Source organism: Aythya ferina (genome assembly GCF_964211825.1).
Source record: "Aythya ferina genome assembly, chromosome: 12".
In the NCBI taxonomy this organism is placed as follows: domain Eukaryota; kingdom Metazoa; phylum Chordata; class Aves; order Anseriformes; family Anatidae; genus Aythya; species Aythya ferina.
In genome coordinates, this window is record NC_140308.1 from 15,233,107 (window position 1) to 15,257,554 (window position 24,448).

The 24,448-nt window shown below is 41.4% G+C and overlaps 1 protein-coding gene across 1 annotated transcript in view; it reads left to right on the top strand.

Annotated features, from left to right (window-relative positions):
* LOC311443263 (uncharacterized protein) overlaps positions 1-24,448 on the top strand; it is a 471,777-nt gene that overhangs the window by 328,502 nt on the left and 118,827 nt on the right. The window contains exon 14 of the mRNA XM_084533324.1: positions 18,559-18,675. Within this exon, the coding sequence (XP_084389450.1) occupies positions 18,590-18,675 (86 nt within the window). The 5' untranslated portion in view covers positions 18,559-18,589. The remainder of the gene's footprint in view (positions 1-18,558; positions 18,676-24,448) is intronic.

Below are 24,448 nucleotides of genomic sequence, written 5' to 3' on the forward strand. Positions count from 1 at the left end.
TGTGGATTTAGCTATTGTACCAATGAGTTCTCACTTCTGAGCAGTACTGGTCAGATTAATTTCATCATGTTTGTTCTGGAGAATCCCAGAGTGGTTGTTCTTAGTGCCCTTTTATTGCTTGCATGCTTAGAAGGTGGTGATTGGATCCATTGTTGCAATATCAGACCTAGACTGACGGATTTACAGTTTCCCAGGTCCTTAAATATAGACAGACATTTCTTCATCTAGCCGGTGTTTAGTGGTTTACAAGAAAACCTTTGGAACGTGAAGAAAGAGCTCCAATATGTGGTCAGTCTGTCGAATAAGACAAGTATCAGGTGCCTGACCTGAAACCGATTAGGGTGTTCTCCCTTATTTCTCAAAATGAGAAACGTGTGCAGGCTAAAGAAAGGGAGAAAAGGTAGGGGGTAATGGGGCTAAAGTGTAGAGGAGATGGGAAAAGTATGTATTGTTGCAGCACGGAAGGTATACGAGTCTTGGGGTTAATTAGGATTTTGCATTTGTGACTTACAGCAAAAAGCCTGCTTCTTCCTGCTGCTTCCCAAGATGTTGATGTAACTACATTCCACTTATGGGTCATGCACGTGCAGATACATACGTGAGAAATAGGTGTATCTACAGTTTTAAGCAGATAACACAAAGATATATGGTAAATAAAATACACTCATAAAAAATGGTTGTTAATATTGGCTTGTCATCAGCCTTGCAAGCTGCCTGACAAATTATCTTCATAACAGGGCCCAGCCCAGCAAGTATTAAAATTTAGATCAAGAGGAAAAGATGTTATATTGAAATTGTTGTTTGCTCTGCGTCTTGTATTCAAATTAAGGCCTCTAATGCAATGACCAAATGAAATAAGCTTGGGTCAGTCACACAACTCCGGTATGTGTTGAAGCTGAAATACTGCACTTCATCTGCAGTGTAATTCCATTTGTGCTATTACATAATTAAATTGAGACTTGAATCACGCGTTTTAAAAGATTATGTGACCATATGTAGCTTGAACAAGGGCCAACTTTTGAAATAGTGCTCTTTTCATGATGCCTTTCTTGCATTTGTTGTTTTTTTTTGGCACTTTTTTTTTTTTTTTTTTTTTGAAAATCAGGACTGAATGTTGCCAACAGTTAATGAATTGATATGATCTAACCCCACAGTACTTCTTTATATAATTCAAAATCAGCTTTGGAAAAAAAAAAAGGTGGAGGAAAAAAAACGCTGTGAAGCCCAAAATGTGTAAAGCATGAAATAATGACGTCCCCACTCATCTGGGAATGTAAACTAAAACTGCAGAATGTGCTTTTATCAAATCATACTCTTAATTAGGTTTTAGCAGAATGCTTTATAGTTGAGGTTTTGTTGAATAATTTAATTACAAAACAGTACACCTGATTTTTCAAACTGAGCCAAATTATACTGCATGAAATAACCAGGCAGCATAAGCAACCAAGGCATAAGCAACATACAAGTACTTTTGGTAGGGAAAAATTCCCATCAAACCAAACCCTCCCACCCACTCCCTTTCTCACCAAGCCCATCATTTTACCAACCTCCCTGGGGTGGGCTAGCACCAGGAATTGGGCTCTGGATGCTGGTGGGCAAGCTCGGCACTGCTGGGGAAGTTACTCTGCTGCTGCCACAAATCGCGTTAGGACGATCTGTGCTTGCTGGTGAACGTTCCTTGAATTCAGGTTATTTTTAATAATTCCCACTGTCCCGAGTTCATGAGGTTTCAGTGCTCCCTAATTTGAGGCTGCCCTCCAGCCCATGTATTGCGTGTAACTCAAAACCCGAGCTCTAGCGGAAGCCTGATCCTGCTTGGCCTCTGCAGGCGTTCATCAAAGCACGAATAGAAGTGGCATTGTTTGCACGGCTTCTGGAGACCAACTCAGGGAGGAACCAGAGCACATCATCCTACCGTAATATGCCGGCATAAGTCAGTGTAGCTGAGCAAATAAGGTGTGTTTGGTTTGGTTTGGTTCTGGTGTGCCTCTTCTGGCAGGGCTATGTTCAGCTAGCTGTGGCTGTATTCCCAGGCGTGTTCAGCTGGTACCAATGTACCACATGGGGCACAACTGGGGTGGAACAGGTGATACCACAGCTTCTAGGAATAAGGAACCTTGCTTTGGGTTTCTAGCACTGCTTTGTCCAAGGAATACTGAGAATACCGGCCACTTCAACAGCACCCAGGGTAACGGGTGTGAAAGATTTAGTGGAGGAAGCTTCTATTCTGCCTTTCATTCTTGCTATAAACGTTACCTGAAGCCTACACAGGTTCATATAATAGCTTCTGATTTGATCCTGAGAAAGTTACAAGATAATAATACTTTAGGAGCGGATGGACAGACACAACAAAAGCAGCAAAACAAGCCTTTTCTCTTGCTGCTAATTCTTGACCCCATAACAGCACAGTGAGCTCCATCACAGTTCAGGAATTGTCTTTCATTAACTTCCCCTGTCCTGCGTGTCTGTCCTGTAGACCTGCAGCAATTGAGTCTTCCCTTCTTCCAGGATGTTTTATTGCTGTATGCAGAAATGCACGACGGGTGGGGTACATACGTCTAAATATTTCAATATTTCTTGGGATGAAAGTTAACCCATGAGCACAATAGTAAAACGCATTATATCCTTCATTTCAGGACGAGGTTTTTACCTGTAATTTGCCTGTTGATAAGAGGGAAGGTCTCTGCTGTTCTGGGGCTCTTTCTCCAGCCAACAGAGGCAAATGGGCAGGAGGCAAGGAGGGGATGGGGTCTCACCCTAGGGTGACAGTCAGCCTCTCCCCTCAATGCCTGCAGCAGCTGCCCTGCAGCTTTGGCTGGAGGGGAGCTTCCTGCAAAGAAACCTCTTTTTATGAACCTAGAGCTCTAGGAGAAGGTGGCTACTGTTTAGTAGCAAAGTATTCAGCCACCCGGGGAAAGCTGAGCGTGAGCCATGTGCCAGCCTCAGAGAGCTTGTAGAAGCGCAGGGGGTGCTTCCACATGAGGCCAAGTTCTGCTCCCAAAAGCTGCTGTAAATTCCTGTTTGCTAAAGCTCTGCTGGTGAGCTTGTTTGTTCTGAGAATGAAAACCAACCTCGAGAAGCACTGAGTAGTGTGAGCATCAGTCTTTGGTACTTAACACAGTCTTAGCATCGGGAGCCCTCAGTGCTATTACTATACTCTGTTTTGGCTTATGTATGCTTTACAGCGATGGAATTACTTGAAGAAATATTTTCTCTTTAATTTATTAGTCCACACTTGAAAGAAAGAACTAAGAAATAACTTTTTTTTCCATTTGAGTGAATGCAGAAATGCAGAGAGGCCATTAATCATTTCACGTGCTTGGTGTAACCATCCATGGGTGGCAGCAGGGTGTGCACAGTAGATCTTATTGCAAGGCTGGGGTTTCCTCCCAGCATCCACTGAAACTTCAGCCTTTTCTATTGATTTTATAGGAACATTTTCATAATTTAATTTCACCAAATTTAAGTGATTGAGTGATTACTGTTAGTGCTTGCAACTTAAGACTCTTTCAGTGTACGGCTCTTAAATCGACTACAGACTCTGATAAACCTTTCTGTGCTATGCAGAGGAAATGATGTATTCATTAATAAAACAGGGCAGCATATTACTGAAAATTGGAGTGCATTCGGTGTAGTTATATATTTAGTCTTAGAGGAGAAGTAAGAAGCCTTCATTGTTATGGTGTATTAATTTGCATTTATGGACAGGTGAGAAACTTTTTCCTATTAGGTGTATGGACAAGGAATACCAGGTTTGTATTCTGGGACTTCAAATGGGCATCACAAGTTGCTTGTTGAGCTGCCTTCCAGAGTATAGGTGCTGTCTAACCGTGGGACCTAGCTGATACTGCAGACAAGGCAATAGCACAGCCCGAGCTCACAGCTCCAGGTGTTGCTGCATGTCCTTCACTGGGCTGAACACCACTGCCCTCAGCAGAGAAGGCAAAGGATGAGGTAGCTGAAGCTCAGTCAGTAGTGGTTTTTCCTAAGAAGACATTATTAATACATCAAAATTCAGTATGATATTCATGCTGTGGATACCACAAAACAATTGTTATTTTTAATTCATCCGTCCTTTCTCTCCTGAGCAGTGTTGATCACAGAAATACTCCTCACTTTACAAAGGAAAAAAAAAAAAATAAGTTTGTTCCTGGAATGTCATCCTGTCCTAGTTCAGGTGCTGGTTTCTGCATTGTTTCTATGCAGTCTGGAACATTTTAAAAAAAAAAAAAAAAAAAAAAAAAAAGTCCAATTACATATTCATTAGTCTTTTTCAGGATTGCTCTTCTGTGCATATGATTGTGTTAAGTATGTTATAAACTGCTGCTGCTGGATAGTACTCTGGACTGGTCTGAAAGTTTCATAGCTGAATTTTCAGCATTTTTGCATCCCACTAAAACCCAAACTGCCTCATTTTTCAATCTGCCGTTTGGGCTAGTTAGATTTCAGAGGTTTATCTAGTCATTATTGGTCATTAAATACAGTCATCATCATAAACGCCCCTCTGTTTCCGTTTACTCTGCAGAGGTCAAAAGATGAGGTTGGTTTATGAGCTTATTCTGCCATGTGTCACTATCGGCAGTACAATAGAACAGCAGGATGGAGAGGCAGCTCTCACCTCTCCATTTATTACTCTTGTCAACTTGGAAAGGATTTTTTACCTTGTGAAAGGCCCATCAGCAATGAATCAGTGAAGTGAAGACGACAGTTGATTTGTGAATTCAGATTATATAAAGTGACTAGGCTTCAGTGGACTGTGTAGATAAAGCAACTGTCATGATAAGGTGGCATGTGCAATTCCACAAAACCAAATTTATTGCACATTTGAGGAAATCATCCTATTTTAAAATGCCATAAATTTGAAATTGAATATAAGTTATACCCTTGAATTTTGATTTATATTTTGAATATTTTTAATGTGATGCTAAGTAGCATAAATTCAATGCTAGGAGTTTATGCATTTCTTTTTTAAGGGTCATTTTGACTTTTCTTCTGAATATGTTATCGCATTCCTGATATTTTATTCCAAGCAGAAAAATCATTTTATTCAATATTTAAACTTAATAAACATCATCAGAGATCAAGCTATGATGGTTTGAATAAGACAGGCAAAGTTTATGGAGAAAGGAGGGTGGCCAATTTTCCTCCCATTGCGTATGTATGTGTATATTTATATATTATTTATATAGACACACACACACATTAGTAGCAAATGCTGTGTTTGTTGTTGATCTGTATTTCCGGATCATTAGAGATATAAATGCCTATCAAGTGTTTAATGGAGGAAAGTGAATAAATTCATGGCCTTGCAGAGCTCATTCGTTTGACCTTTTTGTAGTGTCAGTCCTCAGCTCTCTTAAGGCTTTTCTTTGCTTACAATTGCAGATTCCTTCAACACTCCCACTCTCTAAACTGCTCGGATTTGGGAGTGGCATCTCACACTCCACATCATGAGGCTTTTCAGTGGTGTTGCAAAACTCGGAGGTTTTGGAGAAGAGTGTTTTGTTTGGGGTGGAATGCACATACAGACCTGCAGAGGCTGATGCCACTTAAAGGAGAACAGGTCCTGGCACAAGACATGAGAAAATAGTGTGCATAACCACCCTCTTCTTGGTGGATATACAAAGTGCTGTGGAATATCCATTACCAAAGCTGCCAAGTGCTGTAGGATTAGCTGAGGAATAAGCAGTATTTTCAAAATGTTTCATGACAGCTTTAAATTAAAAAGAGTTTCAGGTTAGGAGCATAACACCTGCTGGACTGGGTCAGCCTTGGATAGTCTCTGACACCGGTGCTCGCAGAAAGGTACAAAGAAACCTATAACATACAGCTATGGAAAAAGTGTCAGTTGGGAGATTTTGTTCCTAAACCAATGCAGCTAGCAATTGGCTTATGCCCTCAAGTATGAATTTTAGTATCACTTATAAATGTCTTTTTCCTTTCCACTCTAACGGTGGATGTTCTTATTATTCACATAAACGTCTAAGCTTTCTGAATCCTGCTAAGCTCTTGGCTTTAACAATATCTTGTGACAATGAGTTCCACATGTAAATTTGGTAGTATATAAAAATTGTATCTCACCATAGATTTGCTGCCCTTAATTTCACTAGGTACTTTTTTCAAAGGTTGGAGCTTTCAAAAAAAATAACAACTAAAAAGCAACAAATCTTCACGAGGCGCACATAGCTACAGTAATGACTTTAATATGTTTCATTATTTATTTTTCTTCTTGCTTTAAAGTCACGAAACAAGGAAGTTCATAGGGTCTACAGGCCATCTTAAGACAGACCCTTATTCTCTTACAAGACATCTGGGCATATAATGTCACTTCAGAGAGACGCCTCCTCTTATATCCCAGTCCTGCAGAGTTGAGCAGAGACTTTCTGCCTTAGCTCTGCCTGTTTTGTTGATTATTAAATTTTAGGTTTCGGCCTGGATTTTAGAAAGCAGCGTACTTCAAAGAATTGTTGGTTTGCATAAGCGTCCACATGTTTGGACACTTACCAAACACATGGGTTTCTCTGAATTGCCTCTTCCCATAAAACGAGATGGACATCTTGAGCAATCAGATTTTTCCTGCGATATTCTTTGATATCAGCAAGTTATAATCTGTAAGTCAACGTGAACAAAGATTAGTTGAAGGGTGGGTGTTGTTTACCTGACACCTTATTTAAAAGACTTCTTATTTAATTGCTAAATTGGCCTCTTATAAGTTAAGTAAGTCTGTATCTGGCAAGGATACAGCTTGTCATATTTTATTTTTGTATCGCTGGACTCATAGCTGATGCATGTGAATCTGAAAATGAGTCCTTTGGAGAGAACTTCTTGGGAGCTATTGTGGCTAGAAATCCCTTCTGGCATGCACCAGATCAACATTTCCTAAGTATGTTCTGTGCAGAATGGGGCTCTCTGATGTGGTGCAGACTTCTGACCTTTTAAACAAGTCATTGCTTCTACAGGTTTTCAGACTCCAGATGGCAATAAAACCTGGGGTAAAATTCTAGCTCCATAGTATAATGCGAACATTTAAACTGCCTTCTAATTTCTCCATGGTGCCTATGAAAGCAGTTAGAAAAAGACCACAGTGCCCCAGACCTTTGCGGATTGGGGCCCTGTTTTCTTGTGGGGTATCATCTGCTGGCAGCGACCTCGTGCATCCGCCTGGTTTGGCATTGGCAGCGTGTTTGTGCCTGGGGCGGATGCTCCTCGTCCGCCTCGTTCTGTGAGAGGTGCTGCACGTGCTGGAGAGCTGCAGGACGGGGACACAAGTGTGCGTGAGGACACTGCTCCAGAAATAAATTGGAAATGCTGAAGTAATGATCTTAATAATCTACGGGATTGTGAGCATTCTGTTGGTGGCAGTGACACAGTTTAACTGGAAAGGAGGAATGTAGAATGAGGTAGAATCCCCCGTACCAGACCAAGGAGTTTCAGGTTAGCTGAAAATAAGAAATCCCTACATCAGATTAGTCTGAAATCTGCTGCATGGGTTCGCTGGGACAAAAAGGGTTGTTTATCATATTTCTCGTCAATAAGGAGCACTTACAAAGACCAATCTTGTACTTTTTACCTTTCAATACCTTGCAAATGATAAATAGTTTCTCAAGATTAATAAAGATCGTTGTATGGACAGTTGTGAGAAGATTTCCGGTATTTACAAAGTAATTCAGCTGTTTAAATGAGTTTTTACTGTTTCTGAACTAAATGGTATTTCTTAAAAGGGAAAGTGGAGAAGGCTGGCTTGCTTTGGGAAGGACGGTCCATAAACACACCCCTAAAACTACAACTACTGGTGGGTTCTCTGGCTCGGAGCAGACCACTGCACTGGCACCATACAGAAGGAGCACAGAGATGCTCTTTGCCCCCAGAGGTTTACAGCTGGAACATCACAGCAGCAGCACAGGGAGGCAAGGAAAGTGCAACCATGCTGCTCAGGCTGGAAAGTAATTTTTCTCTTCCTGTTGGCATTTTGACAAATCACTTTGCAAAAAAATCTTTGTTTCTTCAAACAAAGCATGTCCTTTTTTTTTTTTTTTTTTTTTTTCCTTAAGTCTAGTCCTGTGTTAGACCTGCTCTTCAGCTGAAATGCAGCCCTGTGCTGGAGAGGATGGATAGGATAGCAGGCTGGATGCTGCCACTAGAATGTAGGTAAATGAGAAAACACTCATGTTTCTCTTTTTTAGGGGCTGGCAGCTTTGAAAACTAGCTTTCATGTGAATATCAGAAACTTTATTGCCTTGACTTGGGTGACCTCATCTACTAGAATGAAGTCATTCATCGAGCCAAGAAAGACAAACCTTCGTTCCAGAGAATTAATCAAGTCCATCAAGTGCTCTGCTTACATCTTATCTCCAGCCAGTGAGAGAGCAAGCAGTTAAAAACTTGACAGCCACCAGATAGCCTCCTGTTCTTCATGTTATGCTAACATCAAAAAGGAGCAAAGAGGCTTCCAAAAGCTCAAACTTGCTACTGGATAAGCACAGCTTGACATAATTTCTGACTTGGGGATTACATTGTTTCAAATCAAGGTATTTCTTAGAGAACAAAAACATGGCATTCCAGTGAACTTTAGCTTCTTTTTTTTTTTTAAAAAAAAAAAAAAAAAAAAAAAAAAAAAAAAAAAACTATTAACTCTGCCAGATAGGAATGCTGAGCACATAATTGCTCGCCCTGCCTTTTCATCCCAAGCTATCGCAGAACCCATAAACATTCCAATTAGGCAGCCAATTAAAATGAGAAAGAGCCCTCCTGAATTATACAGCAGTTGGAGGCTGTTCTGCCTTTCTAGTTGTCAGCCAGTGAAAGGTTTTTATTGCATTTGAACTGAAGGAGGTGAAAGAATTAAGTGAAACAGTGATGTTTGAAAGGCCCATGTGAAGGGGCAGAGCAGTGATAATAGTTCTCAGCACTAGTGACAGGGAGCCATTAGTAAGCTATGAAAAGCTTTGTTATGCTAAGAGGTGGACATTATAAAAGGTAGAAGAAAGCATTTACTTATAAATAAAAAAACCTTTAATTTTGTTATTTTATTACTGTTATGGCAGGGACTGTATAATTTGAAAATCTGCTTATTTCATGAGAGGTGCTGGGAGTGGTTATTTTTCAGCTAAGCTAATGCTGCCCGTCCTGCTCCCAGTGTCTGGCGAGGGATTTTTCCTGATTAAATAATTTTCTGCCAAAACAGCGTCCATTAAGATATCAGATAGTGATGGTGTGTCTCTTTAGGACACGTTGCGCCAAAGCCAGAGAAGGCAAAGGAGAAGCTGAACAGTTTGGATGCGGGGTTGACAAGGCGTTGGTTTGCAAAGATGAGCTATGGCATAAAACTTTCCCTTTCCTTTGCTCCGTGTGGAAGGGTGGGCTCTTTCTACTTCCACTTGTGCACCATAAGTCATCCGTGTTTTATGCCCTTGGTTTTGCTGTTCTTGACCTTTGGATGGTGGCTGAAGTCCCTCCGTACACCCTGAATTACTGCTGTGAATTTACCAACAAACTCACTTCTTCTGAGGCCTGCTCCACACCAACTCACGGGGAAATACCTGTTTTTCCCTAATACCAACTCGGCGTGTTGTGTGCGTGTTAGGCAGTTGGTTTCCCCTGCTCTTCAGCTGCCAGTGCTTCTGGCAAGGTTTCACTGCAGCAGGACAGTTGGGGTTGCATGGGGAGGAAGCGAGGGGAGCGGCACAGGGGGAGAGGTACCTGGGTTGGTCCTTCGTCTGCCTCAGACGTGTCTGAACAAAATTGTGCTAGACAAGTAAGTTGTATTTTCCTTCAGGCAGGAGTGATTTCTTCTGTATTCTTCTGAGCTTGACTATTGCTGCGTTGCTTAAACAGAAATTGTATCCCCTAAATATGTCTATTTAGTGGTAAATGATGTAAATTGATACCACGCTTTTTCTTTTTTTTTTGTTGAGTTGTTTTGATGTCCTATGCTTTTTTTTCAGGCAAGTTTCGTCTCTCTGTCTCCTCATCTCTCATATCCACAGGGTTTCTTGGGTCACCTTCTTTCTTTCTTACCTTCTTTATGTGCTCACTTCCTTTATCCACACACTTGCTGTTTTCTCCATCGGTGTTTGCTCTTAAGATATTGTCCCTGTAAAGGCCCCTGGACTGCAGTTCTTGTCTGAGGTGAGCTGTGGTGATTTCTGCTTTCTCGCACCCATGCTTTCCAGTTTTTAACCACCCCTCCGTAACAGGAGAGGGTCCGGGTACTCACTGGAGCATGCAGTGCTTGCACGTTCCTGCTCTGCCTGTGGTCATTCTCCAGCGTGGCCACATCCAGAGCAGTCTACCCCGAGCAGGAAGAGCTCCACGGGCTGCAGGGGGGCCAGGCCCTGGGGCTGGGGAGGTGCTGGCCTTGTTCAGGTATGTTTCTCTGGAGAGAGATAAATCGCAGCAAGGACATCAAGGACAGAGACTGGGTAGGTGCTAGAGCTATGAGACCGTGGAGACGATGGGACCATGAGACCATGGAATGTCTCTATTCTTACAGCTTTTCCACTCACATAATATTTTATTTATCAGATATTTTTCTCCTGGCAATTGGGAAAGTGTGGCTTTTTCTCTATATGTCTTATGGCTCTAAACATAATTTCAGCCATTGTTTCTTTCTCAAATGTACCAGACTCCACCTGTGAGTTGCCTTACACAGTGTACAGAAGGCCTTGTGGCCCAGCTGGAGCAGAGGCCGTTCTGTACCTTCGTGTGGATGTCTTGATAGGTTCTGCTGGTCTGTGCTTTGCCCAAAGAGCATAAAAAGTAGGAGTTGTTCTGAGCATTACATGTCCTGCAGCTTCTACCTAAGTGTTTTCCCACTCGGATTTGTGCATACACCTCGTAAAAACAGGCCCCAAGGAATCTGATGGCGTTTGATAGTATCAGTGGTGCAGAAGGTCAGGCTGGGTCTGGTAATCACTTACGGCATGTGTGTCTGCATGTAAGGCACTTGGTTTCCATATTAACACATGGCTGTGTTCATTTCCCGTTGTTTTCTTTTTGCCAAGTCACCGTACGTAAAGCAGCATGCGGCTGGGATGGCGGCGGGGCTGGGCAGCAGCTGCACGCGCGGTCGTCTGAGGGAGCAGAAACAGGGGAGCAGCCATTAACTGGAGTAAGGACCAGCCAGTTTGGGTTGTTTCTGAAAACCTGTCTTTAGCCATGAGTCATTGACTTTGAGAAACTGACGTCTGGTTTGACCAAAACTCCGGCAGGCAGCAGAAAGGCTTCTGCTGGTGTCAGTGAGCCTGCTGAGCATTCACAGCTCGTCGTGGCTCTGGCCCTTCTTCGCGCCGTGGTGACGGGTGCTCGCAGCACCCCGCGGGCAGGTGGGAGCGTGCCTGCCAGCACTGCTTTGGGAAAGCAGAAATTACTTCTAGTTGCTAGAAGGTACTCAATTATGAGCTGACAGCATCTCCCCTGGTAAAATAAAGAGTGTTTCTCGAGCAGAGCCCAAACCAAGTGGTGTTTTCTAGGGAAGATGTTATCACAGTGGCCACCTCTGGATGCTGTGCACACCTGGAGACAAAGACCAACGTCCCAGGCAGAGGATCCCAGCCACCAGCAGTTATTTAAAAGAGACCATGGTAGAAGCTACTCAGATCTGTCATTATGTTTTGAGATGCTGACAGCTGGGAAATTATATCATTAGTTCCAGGATGTGAAATAAGCCTGATCCAAGAAAAATACTGGGTGCTTTTTTACTAGGTGGGGAACGTGTAGTACAGAAATTAAATTGGTGACCATTTGTTATATCTGAAGCTGCAGACAACAGGACAGATGCAGCTTGAGCCATATCAGTGCATAATGCATTGGCTTACAGTGTTAACATGAACTTCTGATATGTTATTAAAACAGACTATTTGTGGCAGCATTCAGCAGCTCCTGCTAGATGTGGACAGGAGGGAGAAGAATTGTACCAGGCAAACCGGTCACATTGGTAACTTGGAATACAGGGGTGAATTTAGACAAAAAATTCACCCTAAAATAATTGTGCCAAAGATGGGAGCTCTGTAAGACTGCTTGGAGATGCTAATGTCAGTGCTCATGTTCCTCAGGGTGGCTTCCGTGTTAGATTCCCTGGCACATCAGGTAGAAAAGAAGGAGGAATTAATCTGTGTGCTGAAGGATGACTTGGCTGAGCAATTTGCACCACCTTGAGCATGACCTCCACCCAGTCTGAGAGCTGATGATACTCACACGTACACCGATGACATAAAGTCTATGAAATATGGGAGGAAATTGTAGTGGGGATTATAAGATTAAGTATGCAGGAAAAAAAAAAAAGTGAAAAAATAGGGAAAAAAAAAAAAAAAAAAACAAAAACGAGTAGCTACAAACTCACTAAGAATAAGTTTGCCTAGACAGAGGAATATCAAGAAGACCTGAAGCTAGCAAAGATATTGTAACCCAGGTTTTCCATTTCTGTTCACCAGTGGTGCCCCAAGCAAGAAGCTACATTCATGGTTGTACAGACTGATAACGATCTCAGGGGGAAGGGCAGGAATATTAATTGCAGTGTCTCAGTGAGCAGGTATTACGCTATCTTTGTGCTTGTTGCATCTCTCACAGTGTCCTAACTGCGGACTCTGAATTTTATATTCTGGCCTTGAACAGCTATAATGCCCTGGCCCAGCCACTGCCTGTGCAATGTGCTCTAGGAGATTTGAGGCTCTTCATTTTATTTTTTTTGATGATCAGCTTGTGATTTATATCTTTAGAACTGTAAGATAGCAGGAACGGTGCTATGATGTGGCTGTGCATACATGTGGTCTTTAAACAGAAAAGTCTGTGAAGGATAATTGCATTTTTCTGATTTTTGGACAAAAAAAAAAGTTCAAATATACCTTACTAGTTAATTGCATCCATGTTTCAATTTGCCTTTTTTTCTGTAACAGGAGAAATTAATTTTTAATGGTAGGAAACACGAAAAATCGTCATTATTTTGACTATTTAGTCTTGCTTGCTTCTTAATCCTGCAAATTTACTGCAGAGATAATGGGAAGAAGGGATGACATCATGCATATACAGCTGCCTTTTTAAGTGCCAGGGCCAGAGGAACCACTTATAGTAATTAGGAAATCCTTAAACAAGTGTTTGTGAAGTATTGGCTAACCCTCACTGTTTGCTTTTTTTCTGGCACCACACTAGAAAGGTTTGACCTTGAATAATTATCTACTCACTGACTTTCTATCCTTTCCAGTTACTGGAGCACACAGACTACTGGTTGATTGCTTTATTATGGTGTGATATTTTCCGTATTTTAAAATATAAATAAAGTAAAAGGCAACACTCCTCCTTCTTCAAGGAAGAAGGTCACTGAAGTACTGTCCGGAGTAGGCCCTAGGGAGTATTTCAGAAGGATCAAAGATAAATTGAGTACTGTTTGATTAGCCTTCTATAAAATACTGAAGTTGTGTAAATTGCCGGTCTTTTCACATGCTGTTCTTCAAAACTTCTTTCTGTTTGTTTTTACTCTTTCTATCTTGTAATCATTTAAGAATCTTCCTATGGTATATTTAGATAAAATTTAACTTTAATCATTATCACCCGCTTTTTCATGTTTTTCGTTCTAGACCTAGGAAAAATTGAACAGCTCAAAGACAATTATGAACCACTTCTTGATTATTCTATTCAATTGATTTAAAGGAAGTTTGGGGAATAAAAAAAATAGAGGGTGCAGTGTTAAATATAATATCTTTTGTCTGATCCAGTCAAGTTTCAAACTTGTCATTTACAGATTTTAAATTCATCTCCTTATTCAGCCTGCATAGCATTCAGACTTTGGACTACTGGATGCAGAAAACCTTGTTCACTAGTGCAGTGAGCCACTACGCCAATTGGTCAAAGTCATTCTTCTCAGAATTATATTAACTCACATAACAGGATACTTTGATATCAGAAAGGTTATCATATTTTTATGTGTGATGCAAAAGTACATTTAAACACAAACATAGGAAAAATTTTAAACTGAAACAGCAACAAAAATCCAGATGCAAATATCAGTGTGTGAGTATTTCTTTCCAGTGAATTGCATTTGTATTCTCTCTTCACTGTATGCTAATTTTTAGGCTAAAATCTTCAGTGATAGCCTCATAGAAAAGAATACATTATTATTTTTCTAGGAAGCCTAACTTCAAAATAAACCTCTGCTTTCTCTATGCCTTTTTTAATTGTCATTCTACCTCCCATGCTACTGAATGAATTCATATGGTTGTCTTTTTTAAAAAAAAATCTTTTAGCCAAATTACACCGTGTCATACTCCGTATTTTTAAAGGTCTTTCATCTACTGTATTATATCTAAGAAGCAGCACCACTGGCAAAAAAATCAACTAATTAAGAATGCAATGCTGAGACATCACCTTAGAGGCAATGTCTTTTAGGAACAATGCTGCCAATAGCAGGGTCAAGGAACACAATGCCAGCTGCTGTCTACACACTGGTACCATCCCACAGCCGTGCACACTTCTGAGTTTTATTCTGTATCCCGTACAGCAACTGCATGGCCTTCGTAAACATTAGCAAGCTTAAAACTCATGATCTTCTATTTCCAAATCACTAGTTTCTTCTGGTGCTGAAGCTAAATTTGTGAGACTTTGTTGTACGTCCTGCATACACAATTTCAAGTGACAGCCATGTATTACTGAGGAAATGAAGGGGCATATAGGCTGCGAGGTTCATAAGGAGTCGTGCAGTAAGTTCTGGAGAGCCGCTGCGAGGTTTCCTCGTCTAATCTGATTACTCAGTCCAGTGGAAGGTGAGCTTGAATTGTTCTGAATTATACTTTGTCAAATCTCAAGACTGACAAAGTGAATGCGACTTCCATATGAAAAATGGATAAAGCCGTTCTTTATTACTAATGGCAGTCTTTCTCCAGAGATGATTGTAAATTCCGCTTGCTCTTAGAACACTTGCAGCACAGCTGAAAATAATTATTAAAACACCAAACTGTTTAAAACAGAACCCCTTCTGCCTTGAAAAAAAATCCTTGCTTCATCAAAGAACAAGAGTAACAGGGTTTGACCCAAGTTTAGCTAAAGGAAGCCTTTGTAAGTGTGACCTGAAACTTGCCAAAGCTGGGGAGGAAGGAGAGGGTCGGTGGGGACCTGCTGGTGGGCTCGGGAGGGCAGCTGGGACGCACGGTCCCAGTGTTGGACGTGGTGGAAACAGGGAGTGAAAGGAATCAAACAAACCTGCAGATCTAGGTTTCCACAATCTTTACGTGGCCTTCGGAGTGAAATGTATGTCCTGTGAAGGTCTCTGTGCTGCTAGGTCTTTGGGGAGTTTGGTGCGTGCGTTTTGTTTTGAGAGTGAACCCCTTAGTAGGTGGCACCTCTTTTTCCTGCCGTTTCTGCTTGATTGGAGTGTGATATGTCAGAGACTTGATTTTTACAGTAATGTAATTCAGGGTTTTATTTTTTGCATGAGAGCCACTTCAGCAAACATTATCCAGCAACGCCCAAGCACAAAACCCAAGAAAATCCGTCTTCCGGCACATAATAGATTAATTACAAAATAAAGATTATTTCAATTAAAACTGAAGTCAATCTATTTCTGGGTTTAAAATTACTATTTCATAATGTACATCACAATGCATAACAGCTTGGGACAGGAAATGACTAATACTTTATCCAATTTAATTTATATAAGTGGAAGCTTAACCTTGATATCTTGGCCATATTTCAAGTGGAGCAAACACCCTTATTTATATAAAATTGCCGTGAGACGTTCGGCAGCACGAAGTGGCCAGGGCCCGTTGTTTCAGACCTCATCCCCAAGGCTGCCTCTGCAGCACACGCCCCAGTGGCGCCGTGGGACGGTGACTCACGGCTGCAGCGGGGCTGCCCTGACTCATCGGCCCGCGGATGGAGGGAGGCAGCTGGGCGCTCCTCCTCGACCCCTCTCCAAAAAGTCACAGCTCCGCGTGTCTTATCTCGCAGATCTGCTGGCCTCGGGCTTTTGTGAGGAAGAACAGCTTCCTTCCTTGGCCTCTCACCACGTCTCCTGGGCTGCTTTAGGTGCTGGGAGTTGGGACGCTGTGCCTTGTAGGATGAGGCCTGAAAGCTGTCCTCCAGGGGAGGACTCCACCAGGCAGCGAGTGCCTCCTCTTCCCTCCTGGAGCAGAACCCCCGGTAGCCTTTCCAGGTGTCTGGGAGGGGAGAAGAGAAAAATTGCTTTTTGGACAGTTTTTTGATGCAGACTCAGGGCTCTGACTCAACACTGAAAAGGATTGAGTGTTTGCCAGAATGCTAATGTAAGTAATTGGAAGAGCTCCTAAGTGGCTTTAAAGTACAAATGTTTTTAACTACTCATTGTAAAGATATAATGTACCGAAGGTAAGTGGTGTGGAAACACGGTGTCATGGCATAGAAATGCAGGCTCTTAAAAAATATGGAGGTTTTAAAAATGGAGGTGCTTGTGGTGTGCTCTGTGCCACCAAGACGTTGATCCTGGGAAGCAGCAGTAGCTTTCAGGCCTCCCTGCATCCACCAACATTCAGAAACAGAGAAAAGGGGTTGTTCTCCAAGTTTGGGGGTCATTTTTTGTGTTTTCTGTGTAGACTCCTGAGCAAATCACTATTTTAGATGGATCAGTCATTGTCTTACCAACTAGCAGGGTCCCCCCCCCACAGCTTCCCAGGTCTGTGGGAGGCAAACGGCTCTTCCTGCACCCGCTGAGCCACGGTGCCTCACAGATGAGGTTTAGAGATGCGGGTTAAGCCCAGCATGGGCAGGAGACCCAGCTGCTGCCTGGGACGTGCTGACAGTGCCTGGTGCTGGTGTCCCCTGCCCACACACCGGGGAGGAGGGCACACGCGGCGGGGCCGAAGCGCTGAGCACCGTGCCAAGAGTCGCTGCGACCTGCCGAAAACTGCAGCATCCCTGAAACTGCCCTGGTTTGTGCCAGGATGCGTCAGCTCTTCAAAAGCTTTGGGCACCCACAGCCTCCCGGCCTCACCCCTCTGCTGCAGGCAGCATGTCCGCTTCACACGGCGTGTCTGTACCCCATCATCCCCCTTCTGCTTTCTGCTCCTGTGCGAAGCTTCTCTAATCCCAGCAGAAACTGCTGCTTGTATTTGCACATGGGAGGCCTAAAGCATTTTAAGATTGCACATCCCTTGTTTTAATAAATAACCCCAAATCACTTGAAACTGGGGTGCGAGGGGTGCCCTGTTGGATGCACGTGTCCTTTTCCACAGGCTCGCTGTGCTGCCCGGTGAGGAGCGTCTGTGGCCTCTGCCCATCCATGAGGCCACCAGGGATGGCTGGGGGGCAGAGCTGCTTTCTGACCTCAGTGTTTGGGTTTTACAGCATGGAAGGTGAGAGCCCTTTCCCTTTAAAGGGCTATCCTGGTCTTCTTTTTTTCTTCCCCCCATTTGTATAAGATTTGGCATTAGAGAGCCAGTGCCCCTCGGCGGCTCTCCTGCTGCGAGCAGCCCACGAGCCAGTCCCAGCTGCAGGCTGTTCCCCGCCGGGTGCCGGCACGCAGGGCATCCCTGCTGTTTGTTTTGTATTCCAAAGCCAAAAGCCTTTTACACCCCTAAATATCTTCATAAATTTCCATAAAATGCACCGGGCAGCCCGCTTTAGAGCATTCCTGGAGAAATTATTATATTTTGCATTTGGTTTATCCTTTAAAAAAGACCTTTTCCTGCATGTCTGTGCGATGTCGTTGACACAATTTACATCGCATCCCTCATATTAATACTCTGATCAATCACTGCTGACAATACAGTGTCTTTGTGTGAGTGGCTGTAGGACAAATGTTTTAGCTTGTGAGAAGAAAATTGTTAGCATTTGAATAGAGAACAGTGCGGGGGAAAGGATTAATAGCCTACTTTGATGGATTAGAATGTAGGGAAATTGCTCAATATTAATATGAAAATGTTTGTGAATTGGCTGTGCGGTGCTGTCAATGGAAAATGAAGGCCAGTGATTATGTCTCCAAGGCCTTATCAGTTCAGACTTGACTCTCACCAAAGACTTTCACACAAAAGACTGATGAGAGCACTAGAAAATAGCTGAATAAGAGCCGCTACAATGAGCGAACCATTCAACCACCAGTGTCACAATGTCAGGTTTTGTGCCCTTTATGTAATATTGTACATCTTTATATTAACATATCTGAATATGGATTTGTAATAAAAGAGGCAAATGAAACTACCTGCTAGACATTTTTATTTCTATAATTTTTGCTTATCTCTGAAATATGACTGGAAAATGAACTAAGGTTAGTCTTAATAAACAACTGTGCCTACAAGTGGGATTTCTCTGTGAGCAGTAGGTTAAGGGTTTCGAATATGGCTGTGTGTTTATTCATGTAAGAAAGGACTGTTTGATGGTCCTGGGAGACGGTGCAGGAAAACTTGTTTCCTATTCCCATAGCTTCAAAACAGATCAAACAGTCTGTTTCTTCTGTGTCCTTTGCTCTTAATAAGGTTTTAAATAGACACCAAATGTGGAAGTGTGCCTTGTTATAAGTGTATTTAACATAATTGGTGTATTTCAAGTAACCATCGATATTAAATTTTACATCCTTTTCTTGTTTTATGTTTTCTACAGGCTTTGTCTACCTAAAGGCTGAAATGAAGCTATGCATTATTTGGCTGTTGACTCACATCTTGTGGAGCTGGACCTCTGGAAAACACGGGTGTGTGTTGGTAGTGAATTCTACAAGCGGTAAGTACTGCAGAGCAATTTCACGTTGCCTTTCAAATAGATGTGTGATGCGCCTTCCACTACCAGAACTAGCTTAAATCATAAATCTGGCTTCTCCCCTTCCTTTGCGCTGTCTGTATCCCTTTTCTCATGACTCAGTTTCTGACTCAGCTTATCACTTCACCTGAGCTGCTGATGGGCATCGGCCTCGGGGTTGTGCCTTAGAAACTGGATCCAAAGTGACTGCAGTGCCAGTAGGTGTTTCTGGAAAAGCTTGCTGCTCTCACTCGCAACCTTCATACCAGCCGATGTGGTGGTAAATCCCTTATTATCTACCAGAATAAGCTCTGGGAACCTGGGTTGTTTCAGTGATGAAATCTCTCACGTGTCGTCGGGTTAAGCCTGCTGACTGTTAGCATGTAGCTTGGCTAACAGATGTCATCCTCCAAGCGCTGGCACTTCTGGTTTATCCGGGCTGATTTCATTTGATGCAGTAGCCTTGATCCAATATAAGATTGCATCATGTGTCCTTCAGATATTTGGACCAGTTTTGCTTCACTTTTACAGTTCAAATGTATCGTCTTGTGTGAGGTGTGACCTATCCCAAGTAATCTATTTCCAAAGGTAACAGGGTTAAGATCATCTCTTAGAATTAGAAACTCCAGTGAAAATATAAGAAAACTAACAGTATTCTTATGTGCCTTGTTAGTTGTCCTAGTGGAAAAGAAATATGGGAAATGATCCAAAAATTCAGAACTGACCATTGTAAAGTTGGTAGACTTTTTTTTTCTTAAATCAAAATTAAATAAGATCAGCTGTTAATGAAAGAAATCTTTTCAGTATTTCAATTCAAAAGGTGCATGACTTCTTTTTGAGAGTGGCAACAGTTTCTTTAAAGTTGAGCTCAGCATTCTAGTAAAGAAAATGGCATGTGTGGACTTCTATTAGAGAAAAGATTTTGGTATAAAAGCTTGACTATAGAAAGACTCTGTCTTTTGCAAGACCTTAATTATAAATACACAACTTTTTAAGCCTCGGGTTTTGTATCTAATTAGTACTCCAGTTTCCTTTCCTTCCTTGTAAATCACAATCTGGTGGTGCAAAGGCACTGTTTGGCACTTGGCTAGTCGTGACGTACTCTAGTTAGTACTGGATCAATAAATCTTTTATAGCCGGTGCCAAGTCTCCTCAGTGGCTAAAAAAGGAATTTTGTGCACTTTTCAATAAACGTAAAATAGTGGACTAGTGTATTAATTACAGTTGTGTGTTCAGTGAGGAGAGTATTTAGCATTAGTAGTTGCAGGATGTGTTATTTTTCAGATGTTAGCAACCAACCAGTAAGTGTTAAAATATTTTTAAATGAAAGTAGCATAACGTTTTTAAATCTGATTTTCATTAAACTCTTTGGAAATTCCTGAAAGATACAGTAAGTTCATTTGCCCAAAATGTGAGAGGTCTCTATATACATTACATATATGAAATAATTAACATATAATGTATCTTTGTTTACTTTATTTAATCAGTTTTTAGTACTTAGAAAAAATATGTGGATTGTCTCAGTCATTTATTTACACAGTACGCAGTAAACAGGTCTTCAGAATAAGTGGTTAAACTTAATGGGGAAGAACACCAATCTATAAAGAATCTGTTAAGTCTAGAGCTGTTGCAAGTTCAGGCTGTGATTCAAAGCAGTGCCAGTATTGCCATATTTTAATAGATTCATCCCATTACTGTATGTTTTGGCAACTTTATCCACAATATTTTTCTTAGGCAATTTTAAAATCTGATTTACTGTGTTTGGGTATTATAATTATTTAAGATTCACTTAGAACTTTGTATAAATGATATCACCCATTAATTAAATTATTTCATGTACAATTTTTCAGCAGAAATGACACCTGGTACTTTATTTTCATCTTCCATTCCTCTGTTCCTTTGTCTCCATAGTAGCAATTAGGAAACACATTTTTGTATGTGCTTGATACTATGTTTGGTAGTGATAAAGATGATTAATGATTCTCTGTGAGTAATCTTCTTAGTATATATAACTAAGAATGTATCTTTGTGGACAGATACAAGAAAACATTCATTCCTCTGCCTGTGCTGGTGGGCAGCTCATGCCAAGCCGGCTGGACATAAACCAATGCTGATCTGAACGCCTTATCGCCGCCCTAATGTCATGTTATACCCGAACCGCTTCCAGTGCGGGGAAGTGAGCGAAGATGAGAGATAAGTGAATAAATTGAGAGACAAAATACGTAAATGAGAGAGCAGGTTCACCATGATATTTAAGACCAGCCTTGAGGTCTCTTTCAATCTGCCCTTGCCACATGATGCCTCTTTCTGTATCCACACAGATTTATTTATTTATTTGTTGAGTTTCTTTTTAACAGCTTAAGGCCTTCTAGGACTTTGTCCTTCTTTCAGGTTTGCTACCTTTTCCAGCTGTAGAGGGTAAATGGATGTTGTAAAATGGCTGGGAGGCAGAAGGGACAAATGCAGGGCTCTGCAGGCTGGCATCCAGACCTGGCGTCCTGCCCAGGGCAGCGAGAGGGGTCTCGGGGGGTCTCTAGCAGAGGGAAGGGGGCTGCAGTACAGATATCGCCCCTTGGCCACAGCTACTTTGAGTAGACACAAAACTACATTGTGAAACACCAGTATTTGATGACGTGTTTGTATTTCACCTCCAGTAACCAGAACGATGTTTCCAAACTGTTCTGGTACTTGTTGAAGGCCAGATTGAGGGTGGAGGATTTTGTTCATGCAGCAAAACCTTTGCATGACGTGCAAGGAGCAGAGTATTTGCTCAACTAACCTGTGCAGCCTGGAGTGTGACAGCAGACAGCAGGTCACTCCATTTCTCCTGGAGCCAGAGGCCCCAGCCCTGCCTTTCTTCCTAGAGAGGAGTGACAGCTCGTAGGACATCACTCTATTGCTTTACTGAAGCATGGGGTGGGTGTACATCCACTATTTTCCTAACGTGCAATTTTCTTGCTCGTTTTGCTGAAGACACCGCAACGAGCATTTGAGGTCTATACCAAAGGATGTGTGTGATTTAAAGTAGGTGTAACATTGAGCTTCATTCTGAGCTGAGGACAGTTTTTAGTTAGCTCTTTCCATGCACGGCGTTTTCCCATTTAAGGAATGACTCTTCAAGAGAGAAGTGATGACCTTAAAAAAAAATGTAAGGTGATATGTAGATACTGTTTTCCACAGTTAAAGGTCACCTTGACTTTTAATCTCGACTGCCATACTTTTCTTCTCATTAAAATATTTGACAAGAATTCTTTGCATGAATGAACAGCACAGAACACCTTAAGACTACTCAATTTTCACTAAGGATGTTGCATTGTCATAATGAAGAATTGTACTGTCAGCTAAAAATCATTATCTGCTACACGCATTAACAAATAAAACATGTGCTTTTATACATTTATTTCCTTGAAGAACCTGTTTTTTCTCATAAGTGGATTAAGCAGCAGCATTGAATGTTTTCTTAGATTATTTGCTTTTGAATATAAAATGTCTTGCAATAGCACTGAAATAAGAGGTTTTTTCCAAACTCTTTGATTCCAAACAATTGAATATTTTTCATGATTGACTGTAATGATTCATTTCCCATTATGCAACTCTAACCCCTTTTAGTTCAGCAGCACTTGAAAAGTAAAATATTTTTCTGAACATCTGTTGAAGTATCTGCTGTTCTCATGTCTTTCATTGGAGCTGGCCTAAAAATGTGAGGCCATTTTAATGTAGAAGCTTTGTTATTCTCTACACCCAGATGTCATTCTGAAATAGAACAAACTCAGGTTTAACTGTCATGAAATCTGACATCATAAATTTTATACCACCGAATAATAAGCCAAAATGGAAATCACTATGCATAATGCAAAAAATCTTGTAACTTGACCTTTACCTAAAAGGAATGATTATATGTAAAAAGAGTCTTGTGAATTAAGAATGTAATTCTTTTCACCTTCTGTAGCTTGAGGGTTGCTGTAGGCGCTGGGTTTTTATTGTTATTTTTATCCCACTCAAGGCAGCTTCCAGCACTCAGCTGAGAGGACAGAGAAGCGGAACTGGAGGAAAATAGGTCAGAAAGGGATAGGCCAGGCTTCCCTTGGAAAGCCATATGTAATCACAGGCACACTGGTAAATTTTTTAAATGGTGCATGTTTGCTTAGAGATCATTAGTACATTTTGGGAACATAAATAACTAGCTGACACTGTGGACCAAAGACCAAAATCTCAAATATTCCAAATTGCCGTGAAAAGACCCAGTTCTGAAATTTGTTTAGCATCCCTCGACAACTGCTATTGTTTGTGAAGTAAGTGTTGAAGATGCTCTTTGCCAGCAAGATTCATTACCAAAAAGTCTTTTGTGTTCTAATTAGACTGTGGTTTAATTGCAATACTCTTAGGATGCTGAATGCGACATTATTCAAGGGCAGTACTAGGACTAGATCTTGCTTGTTTCTACTGAGATCTGGGGTCAGTTAGTAAATTTAAACGTTTTACCTGATTTTTTTTCCGGATCACCCATTTTCTTGCAAGACCCGAATGTTAATTAATAAGAATACTCATAACAATTTAATGAGTGTTTGAATATTGGAGCCAAGTCGTGAGGAAACTCTAAAAACATGCTGAAAATTGGCTTGACATATTCGGTGGCTTTAGATTCATGATTATAGGAAAAAGAGAACTTCTCTTGACTATCAGAGATCACAAGAGAAAAAGCTACCTCACTGTTGTTGCATGTTGACCAAGTATATCACTTGGATTACCTCTTGCTGTGTTTGTCTAATACCGTGTACATTTCTCCCTAATCTGAAATAACAAAATGGCACATTTATGGACTGTTGGCTAAACAGAAAGATTAATTCTGTTAAAAAACAAATAGCTTTCTAAGGCAACGGTAATAAAAAAGTAACCCATATAAAGTCAGGACTTACTCAGATGTAATGATCATTTTCATAAACTTTGCACACGTTGACACATCTTTGAATAATTGGCTCCTTCTCATGTCTTTCTTTAAGGTAATCTTTTATTTCTAGCCTGTATGGCTTTGCTGCTTGTTAAATTAGAAATGTATCAGAACAGCACTATTCTGCTGAATATTTTTCAGATTTAGTGCATAAAACAGAAAGGAAGAATATGAAATGTGTAGGGCACAGTTTCTGTTGACACAGAGAGAAGTCAAATCTCAACCAGTTTTTCAAGAAAATCACTGGAGGATTTCTGAATATGAATTATATCCACAACAAATACCTGCGACCTACTCACAGCTAGTTAGCATTTTGTGTCATTTAGGTGTTTGCAAGGACGATTTTATACCAAAAGCAGCGTATTTCATTTCTGTTTTCAGAGTCTGTCAAGTTCTTTCTGATTAAATCATCCTCCCAATATGCATCTGGTAGAAGATTGTGCTCTAAGAAGTGCAGCCCTGAACATATCTGAGTCTGTTAACTAAATGCAGTTACAGTGTCAGTAAAACAGTTGGATATATCTGCAGGTTTTTTCTCAAGGAAAGTGCTTATGCATATGTGTCACTCTGAACACTTGAGCAGGCCTATTAGCATCTGCTTACGTGCTTCAAATGACACTTGTGCTTACGTGCCTTTTGAATCAAAATCTTCACTCTGTTTCTGTAGCCAACACTCTCTCGGTCTGGTTGCAAGTTAAGATGCCTTGTTTCTCCCATCTGAGTGGGACAGGTAAATTTGCTTATTGAGGGAGCCCAGGGAACATCTTCCCATGCCGAGGCGCAGCAGAGCTGCCTCGAGCTCGCAGCGCT